Below are 17920 nucleotides of genomic sequence, written 5' to 3'. Positions count from 1 at the left end.
TGAAGTGTTCCACTGCCATGCCCTTGCTATGCTGTTTCCTCCGTCTGGAATGTCCTTCCTCTAAATGGTCTCATTTCTTGATACCACCTCCTTGGGAAGCTATTCATGACCAGCACCTCCACTTTTCTTCACCTGCAAAGTGCTAGCAGTAGTCTGAACTTCCCCTGCACTTTTAAGGACCTGAGCACTCACCACCACACACTGAGTTCACTACATCATCATCATATATGACTTCCTAGTAGACCATACACTTTCTGACAGCAGAATTCACACATGACTCATCTTTGCATCCCTAGGGACTGCCACCATGCCCCACATATAGTAGGTCTTCGGTATTTACTCAGTGAATGGATACTTATAATATAGTAATTCCACACTAACTTTCTATTTGGGGGGCTTCTTACTTGTTATACATAATTAACTGCAACTAGATACCACCTCATTGATATTCCATCAGAAGCAAAGCATTTCCATTACTGCTATGTCAGGAATATGTCACTGGAAAAGGGTAGATGAACTGGGGACCTAAAAACATTTGACAACCACAACTGTGGGGAATTCCCTTTCACTGTGCGAAAGGAGAGTGATCTGAAAGAAACCATTTCCTGCCCCACCTCACCACCTAGTTTTTCACCAGGGCACATAAAGAGAGGTGGAGGAAGAGGAAAAAAAAGAATTAGGAAACAAAGTCATGTTTGTACAAACTACCAATATTGTCCAGATTCTCAGAACCTTCCTGGAAAGCAAGACTGGTTAAATGTCTAAGACCCCATTTCCTTTTCATGAGTTCTGTGTGGTTTGGAGCAGAAGATTTTGGGATGAATTTTCTGCTGTCAATAGCCCAACTGATATTTGACAAGCACCCTTTATGGTCAATGGAGCTTATTTAGAAGTCAAGATTTCAGGGTAGCCCATATTCAAATGAAAATTAATATCCACAACAATGTGCACTGCTGTTGCTCAGGCATTGCCTTTGCTGCCATTTCCTGATGCTTTCACACATTTCAAACCCCCTCCGAACCAGCAAATCACAAAGAGAGTTCTGCGAGATCCAGAAATGAGAAAAGAGGCCTTCTTTTTCTTGTGTGTTATAACCACAGCACCTGTAACACCCAGCTCTGCACAGGCTGCAGGACTGAGCACAGGATCTGGATACAGCCCATCAAGGACCGGGCCCATTGTAAGTGCCCAGTAACTGCAGCTGAATTCCTTTAATATCGCTGTCCTTCTTTGAGCCTCTCTCAAGCATCCAAAGAGATATTCACCAAACACACTGCTTCTAAGGCCACCACCTGATTCCTCATGACACTGAGTTTGATTTTGGACCACCTAGGGTTTGCAGAAGGGGCAGGCGTGTGCCTCATTTGAGGGAGTCCCTGTTACCATCCCTCCAGGGTAGTGGATAAGTGGATAAGTGGATAGTGGATAAGTGGATAAGAGTGCTTATTCTGAATCCAGTTTAGCTACATCACAAACCTAATTTTCTGTAATCCTTACTGCCACCAGAGGCAATAGATATTATTCCCCCCATTTTACAGATGGGGGAACTGAAGTTCAGAGAAATGCATTTCTCAATAGTACGTACTTATTAAATACGCGATCCCAGATTCTAACCTGGGGATGGTGGTCTCCAAAATCCTTGCAATTTCTGCCATGCCAAACTGCTTCCTCCCTGAGCATGCCTCTACATAGATAGGCAGTGGATGAGCAGCTATAACTGCCGGACACACAGTAAACTGGAGGCAGAGACAAGACTAGCAACCACCTTCTCCTAATTCCTAGTTTGTATTCTGTGCACTGAACTGCCGATCTCTCCAGGTTGGGATTGCCTGGCACCCACCCGCATGCTGTGACCTCACTGTTGTCCATTAATTTCTACTTAAAGGGTAAAACAAAAAAAGATGTAGGCCTCGGGCCCTCCTCTTAAACCACAACTCTCACACCGGGACTGGCCTTTTCCCGCTTAGTCTCTTTCCTGCTAAAATCTGTGCTCAAAACCAGCCGTCAGGGTAGACCTCTCTAAAATGCAAGCCTGGCCATGACGCTCATCTCTGTGGATCCCCCACTGCTCTCAAGATAACCCCCAATCTTCTCACCTAAGTGTAAAAGCTTCTTCATGCCCTGCCCCACCCTAACCTATCACACCAGTCTCATTTCCCATCACTATTTTTTTACACATTTCCTTCCTGAAATGTATGACAGCCATATTTTCAATGGCTTTAGCACATTTTTATTTATGCCTAGAATTCTCACTCCTTCATTTTAGCCTGGAGACATCCTAAGCTTTTATCAAAGACCAGCTCACATTACCTCTTTTTTTTTCCCCCGGTTTGGACATATTTACTTCTTTTTAAAAAATTTTTATTGGAGTATAGTTGATTTACAGTGTTGTGTTAGTTTCAGGTGTAGAGCAAAGCAAATCGGTTATACATATACATATATCCACTCTTTTTTTAGACTCTTTTATGTTACCTCTTTTGAGAAGACCACCCCCTACCATGGGTCTCTTAGCACTTTGTACCCACTCTCACATCCCCATCATAGCACTCAGCACCTTGTATCACATGGATTCTTTTGCATCTTCTATCTCCTTTAGGGATGTGTGTTATCATCTCTGAAAGCCCACTGACTTGCAGCAGAGTACCTAGATCAGGGGACACTTGTTGATATACTAGACTCAAAACCCATTTCCATAGAGACATGGCAATGTGCTGGCTTTATTCACGGAAAGCAAAGGTTGGCTCTACTTTTTGTGTCTGTTTTTCTAAATTAACTAAGTTTCATACTTTCTAGTTTTGAAGGTTTAACTGTCCTAGGAAGAGGTGAATGGTTTTAAAATTGAACTGAAGAGCTTTAGTTGAAAGGTAGCCTTTGAGCCAATTTCATTTCAGTACTGCTGGAGAAATATGTCTGTGCCTTAAATGGGTTTATTTTCTTCAGGTGCTCCCTTACGTTGCCATTTGAAAGCCCCCTTAATCAAATCCATACTCTTGGAGACAGAGTTTCTTTTTGTTTTGTTAATGGCTCCCTTGGAAGTCTCTGGAACCCTCACAAAAGAAGGGAGTTTCTCATCTAGCATCAAAGACCAGGAGGAGTCAGGTTCCACTTGGAATACTAAGGGAACATGCTAGTGTCCTATTCCTCCCACGGCACATGCTTTTACTCTTCTTGACCTTCACGTAAACCATTAAATGATGAACCAGCTTAGCCTCTTAAGGTACTCAGACACATCTCACTTTAGCTAACAGATGTCCCAAGAAGGTGCATATAGACAATGCATCAGAAAGAAGGGCCCATCTGTGCCACAGGATGCATCTGGTCCTCTGTGAAACTCATCACCTGCCTGAAAAACATGTTTTCCACGGCCAAGAGTGTAGCAAGAATCTGAAATTTAATCCTCAGTCCAACGGCCTAGCCCGTACTGGGGTCTGACGAAAAGGATGGGAGGTGCACCCCTGGTCTGGCTAGCCTCTTCTGGGGCCTCCATCTACTGTCACTGTCTCACCAGGCCCCTGTTTGATCAAGAAGGATGAGATCGAACAGGAAACTCTGAAAGGGTAAAGGGGCAAAGGGGAGCTGGGGCCTGCAGCCTCCAGCAGCCACAGGGAGATGGTATCCCCTCTCTTACCCACTGTGCCTTTCTCTTTCTCTCTCATTCTGCCTTAGAATCCTTTATCTCCCAAAGGATAGAGAGGGAGAGACACATAGGGGGAGAATGGCATAACAAAGAAGTTGAATATATTTTAGGCTTCTGCTTTTAACCCTTCAAAATCGTTGAGTTAAACCATTTTTGCTTTATATGAATATCCATTTTCCTCAGTCCTCTGCCAATCAAAGTTGCTAAATAAAGCTGTAAATAAATAAAGGTGTATTTTATGTGCGTGCAGTTCTTTGGTTTTACTTTGGGTTACTAGCCAAGGACTGGGGAAAGGGGAAGACTCGCCCCTCTGCCCCACAGGAACAGGCTGGTTAAGGTAATCTTCCTTCAAAACTCCCTGTAAAAATAACCCTGAAGCAGAGAGTCCAACTGCCCACAGAGGTCCTGTGGAAACTTAGATTTTGATATATTGGGTTTGTTGACAATAACCAAATAGACTGGGAATCCTCTTTCCTGGAAGTTCATGACAATAAGTTGCAGGTGTATGTCTCTTGTTTTTTTTTAAATTAATTAATTAATTTATTTTTGGCTGCATTGGGTCTTCATTGTTGTGCACGGACTTTCTCTTGTTGCGGAGCACAGGCTCTAGGCGCATGGGCTTCGGTAGCTGTGACTCGCGGGCTCTAGAGCGCAAGGCTCAGTAGTTGTGGCGCATGGGCTTAGTTGCTCCGCGGCATGTGGGATCTTCCCGGACCAGGGCTTGAACCCGTGTTCCCTGCATTAGCAGGCGGATTCTTAACCACTGCGCCACCAGGGAAGTCCCTGTCTCTTGTTTTAAACTAGGGTAAACAGCAGATTTCAGCAAAGTGGCAATCAGTTTCCTAATTTCTTGTGTGTGTGACAGCCAAAGCCAGAATCTACCATAAGCCAGGAAAGGAGAGAGAGGGGGACACAGTCCCTTCAAGTCACGGCAGGGTGGTGCTTACCTGTGATCATGCTCAGTGCTGACAGGCAGGCTAAGGCTTGGATATCAAGGTTCAGGCTCTGCAAACTTAAAGAAAAGTCTTTAATGGAGTCGAGCCACTCCCCAAATCCACGAAGGCACTGAAGTCGATGCAGGACAAGTCCATTGCAGAACACAAACTTATCTTCAGCAGTGTTTGACCTACGAGAGAAAGTCGTGGTGGGTGAGGGACAGAGACACATTAAATAGGTCTGTTCAGTCTGTCCAGTGGGATAACAGCATAACACACAGGCACCCACACAGTCTTGGGGCAGCGTCCAAAACCCAGCGTGGTGCTGTGAAACCTGCCCAGACGCCCTCCATGAACAAGACTGTGCTCCTGGGATAAACAACCACCACCAGGTGCCTGCTGACTTCCCTGGGGAGCCTCAGCCCTGGGGATGCTCAGGGTAGGGCGTCTGCTCTCTTATTGCTACAAGCAGTTGCTGGCTCATCCTGGGACTCATGGATGGTGGGAGTGAAGCCCAGTGCCCAGTACTCTCTGCAGTGAACACGAGACTGTTCCCTTCAGTGCTCCTTCGCACTTCGCTCCTTCAACTTCCCTTTCATTTCCTTAAATGTCAAAAACTGATAAGGCCCGAGGCTAGACACTAAAATTCCATTGTGCAGACTCTAAAAACACCAAGTTCCTGCAAGCGCCAGAAATCAATGACAAACTAACAGTGGTCTAAAATAAAAACAGTCCTTATTTTGTATTACATTCTCTGCTTTAAACAGTGGGGCTGTAGAGGGTTGTTTCTCAACCCATCCAGATAGTTTATATTATGTCCATAGCCATCCCATTCTTTTCTAATGAAAGGTGCCCTGGAACTTCTAATGAGCACCACTTCGCTGTGGGGCCTTGGGCACTCCTTTAATCTTTCTGAGTTTCCTTATCTATCAAACAGGAATTATAATTGCTACCTCCAAAGAATGTTGTGGGAATTGAATGAAATAAAGGATTTGAAAGCTCATGCACAATGCCTGGTATACAAGAGGCCAATGAGTGTTAGGTGTAACTAATTCTGAATTCTAGGTGGTCCTTACCTTACTCATAAATTCCTTTAATTTTCAAATCTCTTGCCACATATTTCTCTCTCTTGGCCTTCTTCATTAACAAGTTAATGTCTCTTTAATTGTGTTTCTTGGATGAACAGCTTTATTCGTTCATTCACTCAGGAAGTATTTCCTGAGCACAAAGCCTGTGCCGTTCCTTAGCCAGACACTGGAGAACACCTGGTAAATAGGGCCTCTATGGTGCCTGCTCTCATGGAGCTTATCACCCACTTAATCCTTTGCTGCCTGCCTAATAGATGGTAGTCACATTGCTGGCTCAGCGTGGCTCCTGCACACACAGGACTGTAACTATGCTAACCACTGGCAGTCTAGTAGTAACTCCACCTCAGTCTCTCCCACAGATCCCTCCACAGAGGGATGCACGGGAGCGAATGATTCACCCTCAGGGTTTAAAACCCAGACCTCAGAACACCGGCATGAGAATCGCTGGAGCATGACTTAAAAATGCAGATTTCTGGACTTCCTTCAAGGTAGATCCAATCCGAAATAGCTGGGAATGAGGCATGGGAATTTGCACTTTAAGTGAGAGTTTCTGGTAGTATGGTATGAAACTGGGGAGGGGGTGGTAGGGAAGACAAAGAGGGGAAAGGTGATGATTTTTCCTATAAAATTGGTAACATGTTGGTACCATCTCCTATAAATATATAACTAAAAGGAAGCAAGGAAGATGAAATTTAAAACGCTAATGTGGACTTTAAGAGAGAAGCTTAGATCCCAGGTTCTAGCTTTTAGAAAAATCAGTTCCTCTTTGTGTTTGGTGTCATTGAGTGTCATAAGTTGAACCAAATCTTTTGACCCAGAAGCTATTCTCTTGGAGTAAACACTGGGGGTTGAGAAGCTGTGGGAACTCTTCAGCACCCCATCTGGTGTATGAGAACAGCAACTTGTTAAACAGAAACTTGGGAGGTAAATGCAATGTTCAAAGCAAATACTTGCTCCCAGGAAATACTTTATGCACCATGAGAATCTTCCTGGAATCACAGAATGTGAGCTACAAGGGGCTTCAGAGAACACCAAATCCAACATTCTCATTTTACAAAGAAGGAAACTAAATTTCTGGTGAGGCAAGTGACCTGCTCAGGGTCTTAGAGCAAGTCTGTATTAAAACTGAGACTAGAACCCAGGAGTCCCGGCTGCCAGCCCAGGGCTCCACCCACTGCTCAGTTTTTTAATGCCTGGTCAATATTTCATATGTCCGCCTTGAGCAAACTTTTCACTGCTGACTTAGTTACAAACACAGCAGGTTTCAAACTTCTTCAAAGGAAGGAGTGGACTGAGGAAGATAAAATAAAAGTAATTACCTGATGGAAAGTCTGAGAACAAACAGCTCCAAAAAGGCTGATTCTATAAGTAATGTCTGATCTTCTTTGGGGAGATCAGTAAATCCGGGAATCTTTTCTGCCCAGCTTCTAGATACGTCAATGGAGGCTGTTAGAAGGTTGTAGAACTGTTGTACATGCTCGGCATCTGTGCCTGCAGCGGCCTGGTCAGTGGGACAGTACTAGAATGCAAACCACAGATAGCGGCGTTATCTCAATCCAACAGGGATAACAGCATCATTTGCAGCTTGGCTCTTCCAAGATTTTCAACACCTAAATCCTTACTTTTAGGTGCCACAGTTTATAAAACCTTTTTGCATTCACAGTCTCATCGGATTCTCACAATAGCCCTGTGACATAGATAGAGTGGATTCTGTTACCACTTAATAGGCAATGAAATTTGCTTAAGTCCCATTAGTGCGGTGGTTTTCAATCCTGACTGCAATCATCTGGGGAGCTTTAAAAAAACACTCATGTCTGGGTCATATCCACAGAGATTCTAATTTAACTGGTCTGGGATCGGGACTGGTCATCAGGAATTTTAAAAGCTCCCCAGGTGATTCCAAAGGGCTGCTGTGTTGAGAACCATTACCCCAGGGGTTTGTGTCTGCATGGGCCTCCAGCAACCACAGATTCCCTAAGGCACAGCTGTCTCCAAACAAGATGCTTAATTAACCCCTGGTTCTCAAACTGTGGCCCCTGGCCCAGCAGCATCAGCAACACCTGGGAATGTGTTAGAAATGAAAATCTCCAGCTCTGCCCCAGACCTACAGAACCAGAAGCTCTGAGGGTAGGCCCAAGAAACTGTTTTATCAAGATCTCCAGGTGAATCCTCATGCACAGTGAAGTTTGAGAATCACGGAATTAACCAATACGAGAAGATGGATGCTTGCTGCAGGTGGATTTCTGAGAGATAAAACAGACAAGGAAGGGGTCGGGGAGGAGTGTGTCCTTGGCAGGGCCCAGGCAGCTGTGTGCCATCAGACTCAGGGCTCGCGGCTACTAAAATTAATCAAAATTAAATGCAATTTAAAATCCAGTTCTTCAGTCACACTGGCCATATTTCAAGTGCTCAATAGTCACATGTGTTTAGAACACTTCTATCACAGCAGAACACCCTATTGGACATCATTGATCTAGAGGGCCCCGGGAGAAGAAAGGTACAAACAGGGATAAAGTCTCGACACGGCTTTTAGATATGCTGGTAGAGTCTGGGTTTTGCTTGAGTCACTGGAGTCAGGCGGGAAAGATGGATACAGCGAGATAATAATCAAGGGACAACCAACAACACAGAGACTTAGGAGATGTGCAAAAACATTCATATAAATATGCACGTCATTGCCTTCACACGAAAACAGCTGAGTGTGCTTTTGTGTCTCCGTTGATATCCTCAAAGGGCATGGATTTTAATCCTTATTTTACAGATGAGGAAACTGAGGCTCAAAGAAGCTTGGAAAGGTTAATACACTTTCCCAAGTTACATAACCAACAGTGGTACAGCCAAGACTTAAACATGGCTCTGTGATTTCCAGTCCTACACCTCCTAGCTGTTAATAGGTCTGATGTTACTAGCTGGTGGCCTGTAGGATAGTTTTAAAAAGGATTTTGCTTTGCTTTAATTGGAGTTCTCCATGTATGTATTCATTTGGTCCCATATTTTGTCAACACAGTGACTGGCACATAATTGAGGCTCAATAAACTGTTGTTGAATATTGTTCCATGAAAGAACAGTCAGGGGAGTGCCTAGGTTTGCAACAATACTCTAACCTGGCTGGAGGACAAACGGCCAATAAGCAGCCAAGTGCTCACTGTAGAACTACACAGGTGTGAGGAAATGAGGCACTTGTCTTAATTGGGTCTTTTTTTTTTCCTTTGTGTTTTCCCAAGAGGCATCATGAAATAACAAAAGAAACATCAGACAAGGAGCCAAGCTACTTTGATCCTAGATTTGTCTAGCCTCCTAATTTGTGAAATAATGTAGCTCTGCTGCTATAGTTATCTGGGGTAAATTACTTCATTTTTCTGAGCCTCAGTTTTCTCCTCTGTAAAATGGGGATAATATCTTCCTTAACATTTTGTTGTGATGATTAAATGTGATAATACATGCAGAGGACCTGACGCATAGAACGTGTTTAACACATGACGACAGTGATGATACTGATAACAGTTTTGATACTTGGAGTTATCACTGTCCCTCAGCTTCCATATTTATAAAATGGGGGAAGGGGTTGAATTGGAAGGTTTCTAATTTTCAGCCCTGACTTTTTCTAGGATCCCATAATATCAGGTCCAGTTCAAATCCCTGGCTCCTCTGTTCCCAATAATCTACCCAGGGCCTGGATTCTGTGAAGCCCTGGATGTTCTGTGTTGTAATGGACCATGGAAGCAAAGTCCAGGAGAAGGAAGCAGTCATCCTTCCCACAGATATTCAAGGATGACAGCATGATACTGGTGTCATAGACACTCCCCACCAGTTCCTTCCAGCACACATACTATTAACTGGAGGAGAGTGGAAAAAAAAAGATTTTATTTTTAAACTTTCTCTTCTTATATGAATCTAATTCCATATGCTCTCCAGGGGCAGGATGAAATTCAGGGCAGTACCACCTTTAGAAAGTTGACAGCACTACATGTGAAACTCCCAGGTAATTCAGAGTTGAGGAAAGAATGTTGGATCAGGCGGTAGGTCATGGGGACCTCCTCCAGACTCTGGCACTGACTTGCTGTGCAGCCCTAGACAAGGCACTTAACTTCTCTGGGTTTGTTTCTGCCTCTGAAGCTGGAAGTGACTAGCTGATTCCTTCTGGCTCTTGCATTCAGCTATCTTTCTGTTACTGATTTCTAGTTTAATTCCTTTGTGGGATTGACGGCAGACACTGTATGATTTCTATTCTTTTAAATGTGTTAAGGTGTGTTTTATGGCCCAGATCATCATCTATCCTGGTGAATGTTCCATGTGATGGCTTTTGCATTTGATGATTCTAAATGTTGCTAATCACACCAGGTGTGACGGTATTGCCTAGAATTTGATACTGATTCAGCATTGTTGTTTTAAAATAGTGTGTTAAATGGAGAAAAAAAGACTAAAGAATGTCAAGGAATGGGACCTAACAGCTCTCTCCTGCACTGAAGTCCCTGAAACCATGGCTCACAACTCAATAATCTCCCTGCTTCCAATATTTGCTCAGAATCCTCCAGAGCACTTAGCTTTCCCCCAGGGTCCTCTGCAGGCCTCCACACCTGCTGGGCTCACATTTCATGCATCCTGCACACAGGGAAATGCAGTTGCTGCCTGTGTGTGCTGTTTTCTCTGATAGAGTCCAGCAGGGAGGAAAGCCAGCAGGCCCTGTGTGCCAGACTCCAGCCAGACCCTCTGAGCTTCACCTGCAGCGATTCTGGTTCATGTTTCAGAATTCTGGAGCCAAACTGGATTCAGCCTGAGCCACCAGTAACTTGGGGGTGACTGGAGGGTCAGCATCAACTGCTGGGGGGAAAAGACAAATCAAGTATCCCCTCTACTGAACATAAGATTTAAAGAAACGGAACAAAACATTTTAGAGTCTTTCTCTGCCTGGACTAGCAATTTATAAACACCTCGCTAAGGAATACCGTACGTGGAGTTGGAAGAACCAGACCCCTATCTCTGCTTCTGTGCTCCCCTACATCCCTCTGTCTCTGGGATAAGCAGCTTTGGGGTTCACCAAAGAAAAATCTAGAAATACTTGTTTATTGATCATTCTCATCAGACATAGGCCCAATAGAGAAAGACTTTAAAAATGAATCTTTTTTCCTATTTATGCTTTTTATTCCAGCCTATATGAATAATCAATAATCAGGTTTTACCACTAGTCAAAGACACAATATTGCATTTACTGATAGCTAATGTCTAATGCAGATTTCTCCGAAGCACTTAGATTGAGAAGCTAGAGCTGCAAAAAACAATGAATACTATTTAAACTAAATTGAGTTGGCACATTTCAAATGCAATACCATGGCTATACAGGTCAGATTTCAGCCACAACCTAGGCCTAAAATAAGTTATTTGGGAATTACGTGAGACCCTTGGTGAACACCAGCCCTAAAATTTAGCAATGTGATGTTTTATCACATTTCACAGAGTGGAATCTGCTATTTACTCTTCCTCGGTGTCAGTCCAGGCTAAATATGTAAAATGTCCTAAGAACACTTTGTTTCCACTTAGAATGTAACTTTTCCCTGGGTCCTTATATTTCTTTATATTTTAGATGTTATCATTCTATGAGCCAAACTATGTATACATATTCTTAGGTTCTTACACTTTAAAAAGTGACACTTTAAAAAGTGGCAATGAATATATTTTATCCCCAATTTTTTCTTTTCTGATCTAATTGCCTCCCCTCTCTAAAAAACCAAACCAAAACCAAAAAACCCTCCTCTCCTCCCGTCAATGGCATCACTGCAGTTACATATTTGTTTCCTTTCTGTCTCCTTCACTTGCCTGTAAGCTCCATGAGGGCAGGAGCTGCATCTTGTTCAATAACGTGTCCACTGCTCTGGAAGAATTGTTAAATGAATCAATGACTTTCTGTTAAACTTATCTCTATTGCTCATTCCTTCTCAACCCCAAGAAAGTTGGGATATAGGAGCTACGAGGTAAAATGGAATTGTTCTTATTAAACCATATCGATCGTTCTCAAGGCTTAGTGTGCCAAAGAATCCTCCAAGGTCCTCTTCAGAATACAGATTCCTGCCTGCCTTCCCCCGTCCCCCAATTCTGAGTCAGTAGGCCTGCCTGTGGCCCCGAGAATCTGCATTTGAAGCAAACACCCTGACTCCTTCTGATACATGCAGTCTGCGCACCACACTTTGGGAAATGCAGACCTGTACCCATAGGGGAATCAGAGGGTCAGGGAAGGAGAAAGCTGGAAGGGATCATGGCAGTGCATTTAGTCCAATCTCCTCGGCCTTCAGATGAGAAAACTGAGGCCTACAGCGGGGCAGAACTTGCCTGAAATCATCTAGTGAGTTGGTGGCAATTTGAGAGGGTCTTCTGAGTAGCTTCATGAAAGCACCCTCTTTGCAGAATCTTCATGTTGTTTACTTTGTAGATTTAACACGTGTCAACCATGTTGTTTCTTAGGCTATCTTGTTAACATATTTAAATGCCACTTGCTGGTGCCTGGTTTTATCTGGGCAGTATCTCTTGTATTTGGAGTCTGTTACTATACTAAGTGACACCCATTACCAGAAAACATCCTAGTTTGCTGGAAAATACTTGAAATGACCAACTAATGAGGATGTGAAGTGCATTTTCTCATTAGTAATTATGCAGGCTCTGAAGACAAGCTCAGTATCTATATATACTTGTAATGCTCCATTAAAGGCAACTGTGGGGTACAGAATAGCAACATTTCAAGGAGAAACAAATCAAATGTGACGTGTTTTGACTGCAATGATATACAATGATCTGAGCTCACTTTTGAAGGAGAGAAGTTTGGCCCAAAGGAGAAGAAAAGTTCCCAGAGCCAGGAACGCTTCACAGAGTGAAGAGCCCTCTTTCTGGCCTTGAAAACCCCCTTCCCTCTGTGACTTGGAACAACTCCTCACCTCCCTTTCCCACAAACGAGGAAAATGCTCACTTACTACCTTAAAGGCACATAGGCAGGTACAAGATTAGAACATACCTGCCTGGAAAACATTTTCTCATTTCTCTGATTCACTGGGGGAAGGTAGCATCTTTAATAAATTGTTTTGGTCAAGCCAATTGTCTGACTCAAAACTGACAGGGCATATTCTTCTTTAAAAGGTAAAATTATGTATACCACTATGATATAGACTAGGCAGGAATAAATGAAGAAGAGACTTTCATTTTTCACTTTATTCACTTCTAAATGGTCTGCCTTTTATAAATTACTCTTATTGTAATTTTTAAAATCTAATAAAGCTTCTATTAAAAAAAACCTAGTATATCGCTATTAAACAGAAGTGGCAGTATGGTGAAAGAGAAACATATTACTTTGAGTGATGAGATTTGGGTCTAACCCTAGCTCTGCCACTGACCTTAGGCAAGCCACTTAGCCTTTTTAAGCCTTTATTTACTCTTCTGAAATATGGGTTTTGGATTAGATGACCTCAAGAACCTCCAGTTCTATGAATTAATAAATAAAAAACTTTAAGGAGAAGGTAATATGAAAATTGAATTTCAATGAATGACATTAAAAAAATCACTGAAACCATAAATTGTACCACATAAACTGGGTTTAAGTGAAATTATGTAAGAATGTACGTGATGGTGCCTGGCTCAAAGTAGGCATTCAATAAATTCATTTTGCTTCATTCATTTTATGTTAATTTTTTTTTTTTAAAGAGAACGAAGCAAATTCAATCTTGTGAAGTAACAAGTTGTTTAACAACACATATTCTTATATGTATATGTATATATATTCACTTGCATTTAGGGACAGTAAGGTAAACCCTAGAATCATAAAATCTTAGCGTTGGAAGGAAATTATTATCAGTCAAAATAACCTCTCTCCTTGTGAGGAACCCTGTTATGTGTTCTCCTTAGTTTCTTCTTGTGTTGATGAACTCACGCTTCCACAGCAGCTCTTGTAGCAAGGAGAGCTCTTCCTTGTCCTCAGAGTGAGCTGGAAGGGCCCCCTCCTTCACTATCTAGTTCTGCCCTAGGGAGCAACAGTCCTCTTGGCGACAGGGCCAAAGTGTGACCTAATCCTGCCGAATCTTCTCCCTTTCTGTCTACGTATTTCCATTTCCTCCAACCATCCTTTTCGAGTTTCCAGAAACAGTGTATCCACATACACTGCATCCTCTTAAATCCCAGCTTGGAACTGAACTCCATCCTTGAAGTGTGGACTGACAGAGTCCGTGGGACACCATCAACTTGGTTCTAGTCCCATGCTTCTACTACTGAGGCCTAAGCTAATTTTGCATCCCTCCCTTCCACTGCACACTTGGTTGGTTCTTACTGAATGTGTATGGAATAAACTCCTGAGATCTTCTTAACATGAACCACTGACAGGCCAAGGCTCTCCCATTTAAAAAAATTCTAAATGCTGAGCTTCACACTTATTTTTGTGACCTTTCTTCACGATGGTTTCAGCCCATCCTGTTCCAGCTTGTCGAAATCACTCTGAATGTTGACACTGACATCCATCATATTAGCAATCCCTCCCAGCTTTCTGTCATCTGCAAATGTGATCAGCATGCCTTCTCTGCCTTCATCCAAGTTTTTGATGAAAACTCACTGTATTTTATTAAAAAAAGACTTTTAATTTAATTGATTTGGGTCCAATTTTTGATAATTTTGTAAAGCTATCTAAAAGCAGGAGAATCCAAGCTATGAGGTTCAACCCAATTCCAAAACAATGCAATTAAAATAAATACGCTTTACAAAATTGAGCCAGGCCCCAAAGGTAGTATCAGTGTGACCCAGACTCTGGCATGGTCAATCTGTTATTTTGGGCAAAGCTAACAATTAAATTGGATAAATGTTTGCTGATGAGGATGATGACTCTAGCCTAACACCCTGAATGGTGCAGAAGCAAGCAAACACAGTGGATTGATTTTTCACGGTGAGGCAGTTCCCATCTGGGACAACTCAAAGTACGGGGTAGGGTTTGCTGCTGAATAACTAATTAGGCCATGTAGACCAATAATTGGATAGTTTGGGCCCCCCCCAACCCACCAAATCACTTCGTGGACTAAACCTCTGGACTGGCCATCAATAGTGATTTCAGATGCCCCAGAACAATGTCAGATTGTGTGCTGTAGCCTCAGTGAAGGCAGTGCCAAGAAGCTTCATTAATTCAGATGAATTGCATAAGGGAAGGCCAGAGTTGGCTCATGGAAAAGTTTTTATTCCCAAATGCTTTTCTTTCACCCACTCTCACTGAAACCAGAGATGCAAGGAATTATGGTTTTAAGAGCACAGACTTTGGGGGCCAAATTTGGCCCACTTGGCTTCTAATTCTATCTCTGATACATATTACTAGGTGACCTTGGGCAAGTCAGTCCTTTAGCCTTTCTCAGTTTTAATCTCATCTATGAGAGATCATAACACTTACCTTAGTGGTTTTGCTACATAGCACCTGACATGTGTAGTGTTTATACTCATTAGAACATTCAACAAAGGATAGAATAAGAAGTTTTGGTCAAGGAGATAACATACAGGGCACTGTGCTAAAGCTTTGACAAGTATCATCTTATTTAAACTTCCCTGGGAAGTTAAACCCTGGGAAGTAGATATTATTATTATTACTCCATAACACAGATTAGGAAACTGATGCATTAAAAGATTTAATCAGTTGCTCAAGATCACCCAGCTAGTACATGGTGTTGGGATTTTAATCGAGGCCTGCATGGTTCCAAAACCTAAGCCCTTAATCACTGCATTATTCTGTTAGACTATTATTTGAGACTTGACTTCAGTCAAGAGATGCTACTTGTAATCAGAGTAAGAGTCCTCAACCTTTGATGCTAAGGGTCTACCATGCTTCTCATATGAAGTCTTGTGCTCAAGTGTGGAGAGGAGGCTTCACAACCTAAAATGAGGGAGGGGATGAGGGAAGGAAGATCACAGCAGATATACAAATCACCCCTTCACTTTTGTCAACATTGCAGCCTAAAAGAAGGGCATATGGCAGACACTCTCACACTCTTGGCCAGCTCTTCAACCAGAAGTTTGAAATACTGATTGGACCTGGAGAGGGCAATCTGGTAGCTGCTGCCAAGCCAAATCAACCAACTGGGGATCCCTGGACTGGTATCTCTCTTATCTGTGCGTAAACTGTGTTTCTAAGTTTTCTTGTCTTACGGTGGGATTAACCATTCGTACAGTTCATGCTTCTTTCAATGGTTAGATGAGACAAAGTACCACAATGCCTAGCACGTAGAAATTGCTCAATAATTGAGATCTTTTTCCTTTCTTTTCTTCTTGGGTGAGACCCTGTCTTACTAGAAGTCTGCTTTTCTAAGTCTCTTTTAAAACTGCCTTCCAGTAATGTTTATACCTTTGCTCCGAAAATCCTTCCTCATCATTCTTTGTGTTATCCAAATTTCTGGGAAATTGCAGGGTTTAAACTGATGATATTTTACTATATCCCATATGAAATAAAAGTGTTAATACATTTTGGTTGGCTTAAATAACAACACTGGTAATCATTTACAATTTTCAAATGTTTTCTCAACCGTCATTCCTGTGTGACTGATGTTCAAAACATCCCTCTGAGGTTAAATATTGTAATCATCTCCACTGTAAGGATGAGAAAGCCAAGAGCAGGAGCCAGGTGACACAGGCAGGAAGCAGCAGAGGCAGCATTCCATCCCAGTCCTCCTGACACCTCCCGATGTCAAGGCCAGTGTTTGCTCCTCTCCATCAATGGTTTAATCCCTCAGTATAAGCACTAGGTCAGTCAATGCCGGTGCAATTGGGTAAAATGTTTAAGGATAACTTGAAGCTTACCCAGATGGTTTGGTCACAATATGGAAAAAAAAAGTAGTCACTTTGTCTAAAGCATGAAAAAATGTACAAATTGTAATTCACCTGTGCAAATTTTCGTTGGCACAACCATCAGGAATCCTGCAACAATGGGTATGACAGGTGCAACACTGTCAGGGTCATTTGTTAAGGCATTTAGAGATTCAATAAGGCAAAAATTATTTGGTGCAATGGATGCACTGGAATTGTTAAGTGAAGTGAAAAATAGAGAAAAGGTATGAAAACGGTTGAGCACAGTGCCAGGCACAAAGTCATTCAATCCACTCTTATTACTATTATCATGAACAGAGACCCTGATCATTCATTCAAGAGCAAGACATCATAAAACTTACTCTGGAATAATCGAGATCTCTGGGCGTTGAGTCTGTTAAAGCTCGGACGAGGGCATTCATCATACAGATTGGAGGAGAAGGTGGAGAGGGCTGAGAGGCTTCCTGCTGTAATGGGCTCTTTGGTTTGGAAGGCAGCCGACCTCTCCTCCCTTTCAGACTATCTGTACGGACGACTGATACCGAGAGAAACAAACAAAAAATGTCTTCAAAGATATCCATGAACAGCCATAAATCACGAAAAGGAATCAAAACACTTTACAGTTGAGCAAATCATTAATGATACCAACCATTTAAAAGTGGCAATAAGTTTGGAGTAATAGCCACACAATGATTTAATGAGAGTTGAAACAAGCAGCATAAAAGCCACCCCATACTTACATTTGGTAATGAATTAGCCCTAAAAGTCTCCTTCTCAAATAGAACAAAGATGTATGTACACAGGCTCTCTATTGATTTTGAGAAATTAGAATAAGTAGACCTCAGCTATTTTTGAATGTAAATACACACCATAAAAATAAAATGTTGAAAAGAAAGGGAAACTAGGAAACTTCACCATTCTAATGTAAACATTAACTTTTTCAGTGATATCTGAGAATATTTATAAGCAAGCTGGACAAAAAGCATTATATCCATACCTTCTTTAACCATTCCGACACTGAGACACTTCTGAAATCGACAGTACTGACATCGGTTTCGACGTCTCTTGTCTACAGGGCAGTTTTTATTTGCCAGGCAAACATATTTTGCATTTTTCTGCACTGTTCTCTGAGGAAATACAATACAGAGATAGTCAACTAATAGTTTCTGGAAAGAGGTAGGACCTGACAAGATGTATTTTAATTACAATGTGAAAAGCGACAGTGCAATTTGTATAATTAGATAAATTTAATTTCCTAACACGCTAGCCTGCAGGAAAAACAATTTTATTAGTGTTAGCTGCTGACAATGAAAATCATCTCGGATTGTTCTGAAGCAAGTCTCAGGAGACACCCAAGTCTGAATGATAAAATCATATCTGAAATTACCAGGTCAACATATCATACCTTGGAGGATTAGATTATCTTCACTTTTAATATCCCTTTGGGAACAATTTTC

General features: G+C 42.2%; 1 protein-coding gene across 1 annotated transcript in view; it reads right to left on the bottom strand.

Annotated features, from left to right (window-relative positions):
• The window catches only part of NR4A3 (nuclear receptor subfamily 4 group A member 3), a 39690-nt gene that overhangs the window by 11360 nt on the left and 10410 nt on the right, over positions 1 to 17920 (bottom strand). The window contains exons 4-7 of the mRNA XM_004271479.3: positions 17461 to 17590; positions 16826 to 16998; positions 6980 to 7179; positions 4585 to 4763 (exon numbers count right to left, since the gene is read on the bottom strand). Coding sequence (XP_004271527.1) covers positions 4585 to 4763; positions 6980 to 7179; positions 16826 to 16998; positions 17461 to 17590 — 682 coding nt within the window. The remainder of the gene's footprint in view (positions 1 to 4584; positions 4764 to 6979; positions 7180 to 16825; positions 16999 to 17460; positions 17591 to 17920) is intronic.

Source organism: Orcinus orca, chromosome 6, assembly GCF_937001465.1.
Source record: "Orcinus orca chromosome 6, mOrcOrc1.1, whole genome shotgun sequence".
In the NCBI taxonomy this organism is placed as follows: domain Eukaryota; kingdom Metazoa; phylum Chordata; class Mammalia; order Artiodactyla; family Delphinidae; genus Orcinus; species Orcinus orca.
This window is presented reverse-complemented; position numbering and strand designations above follow the sequence as displayed.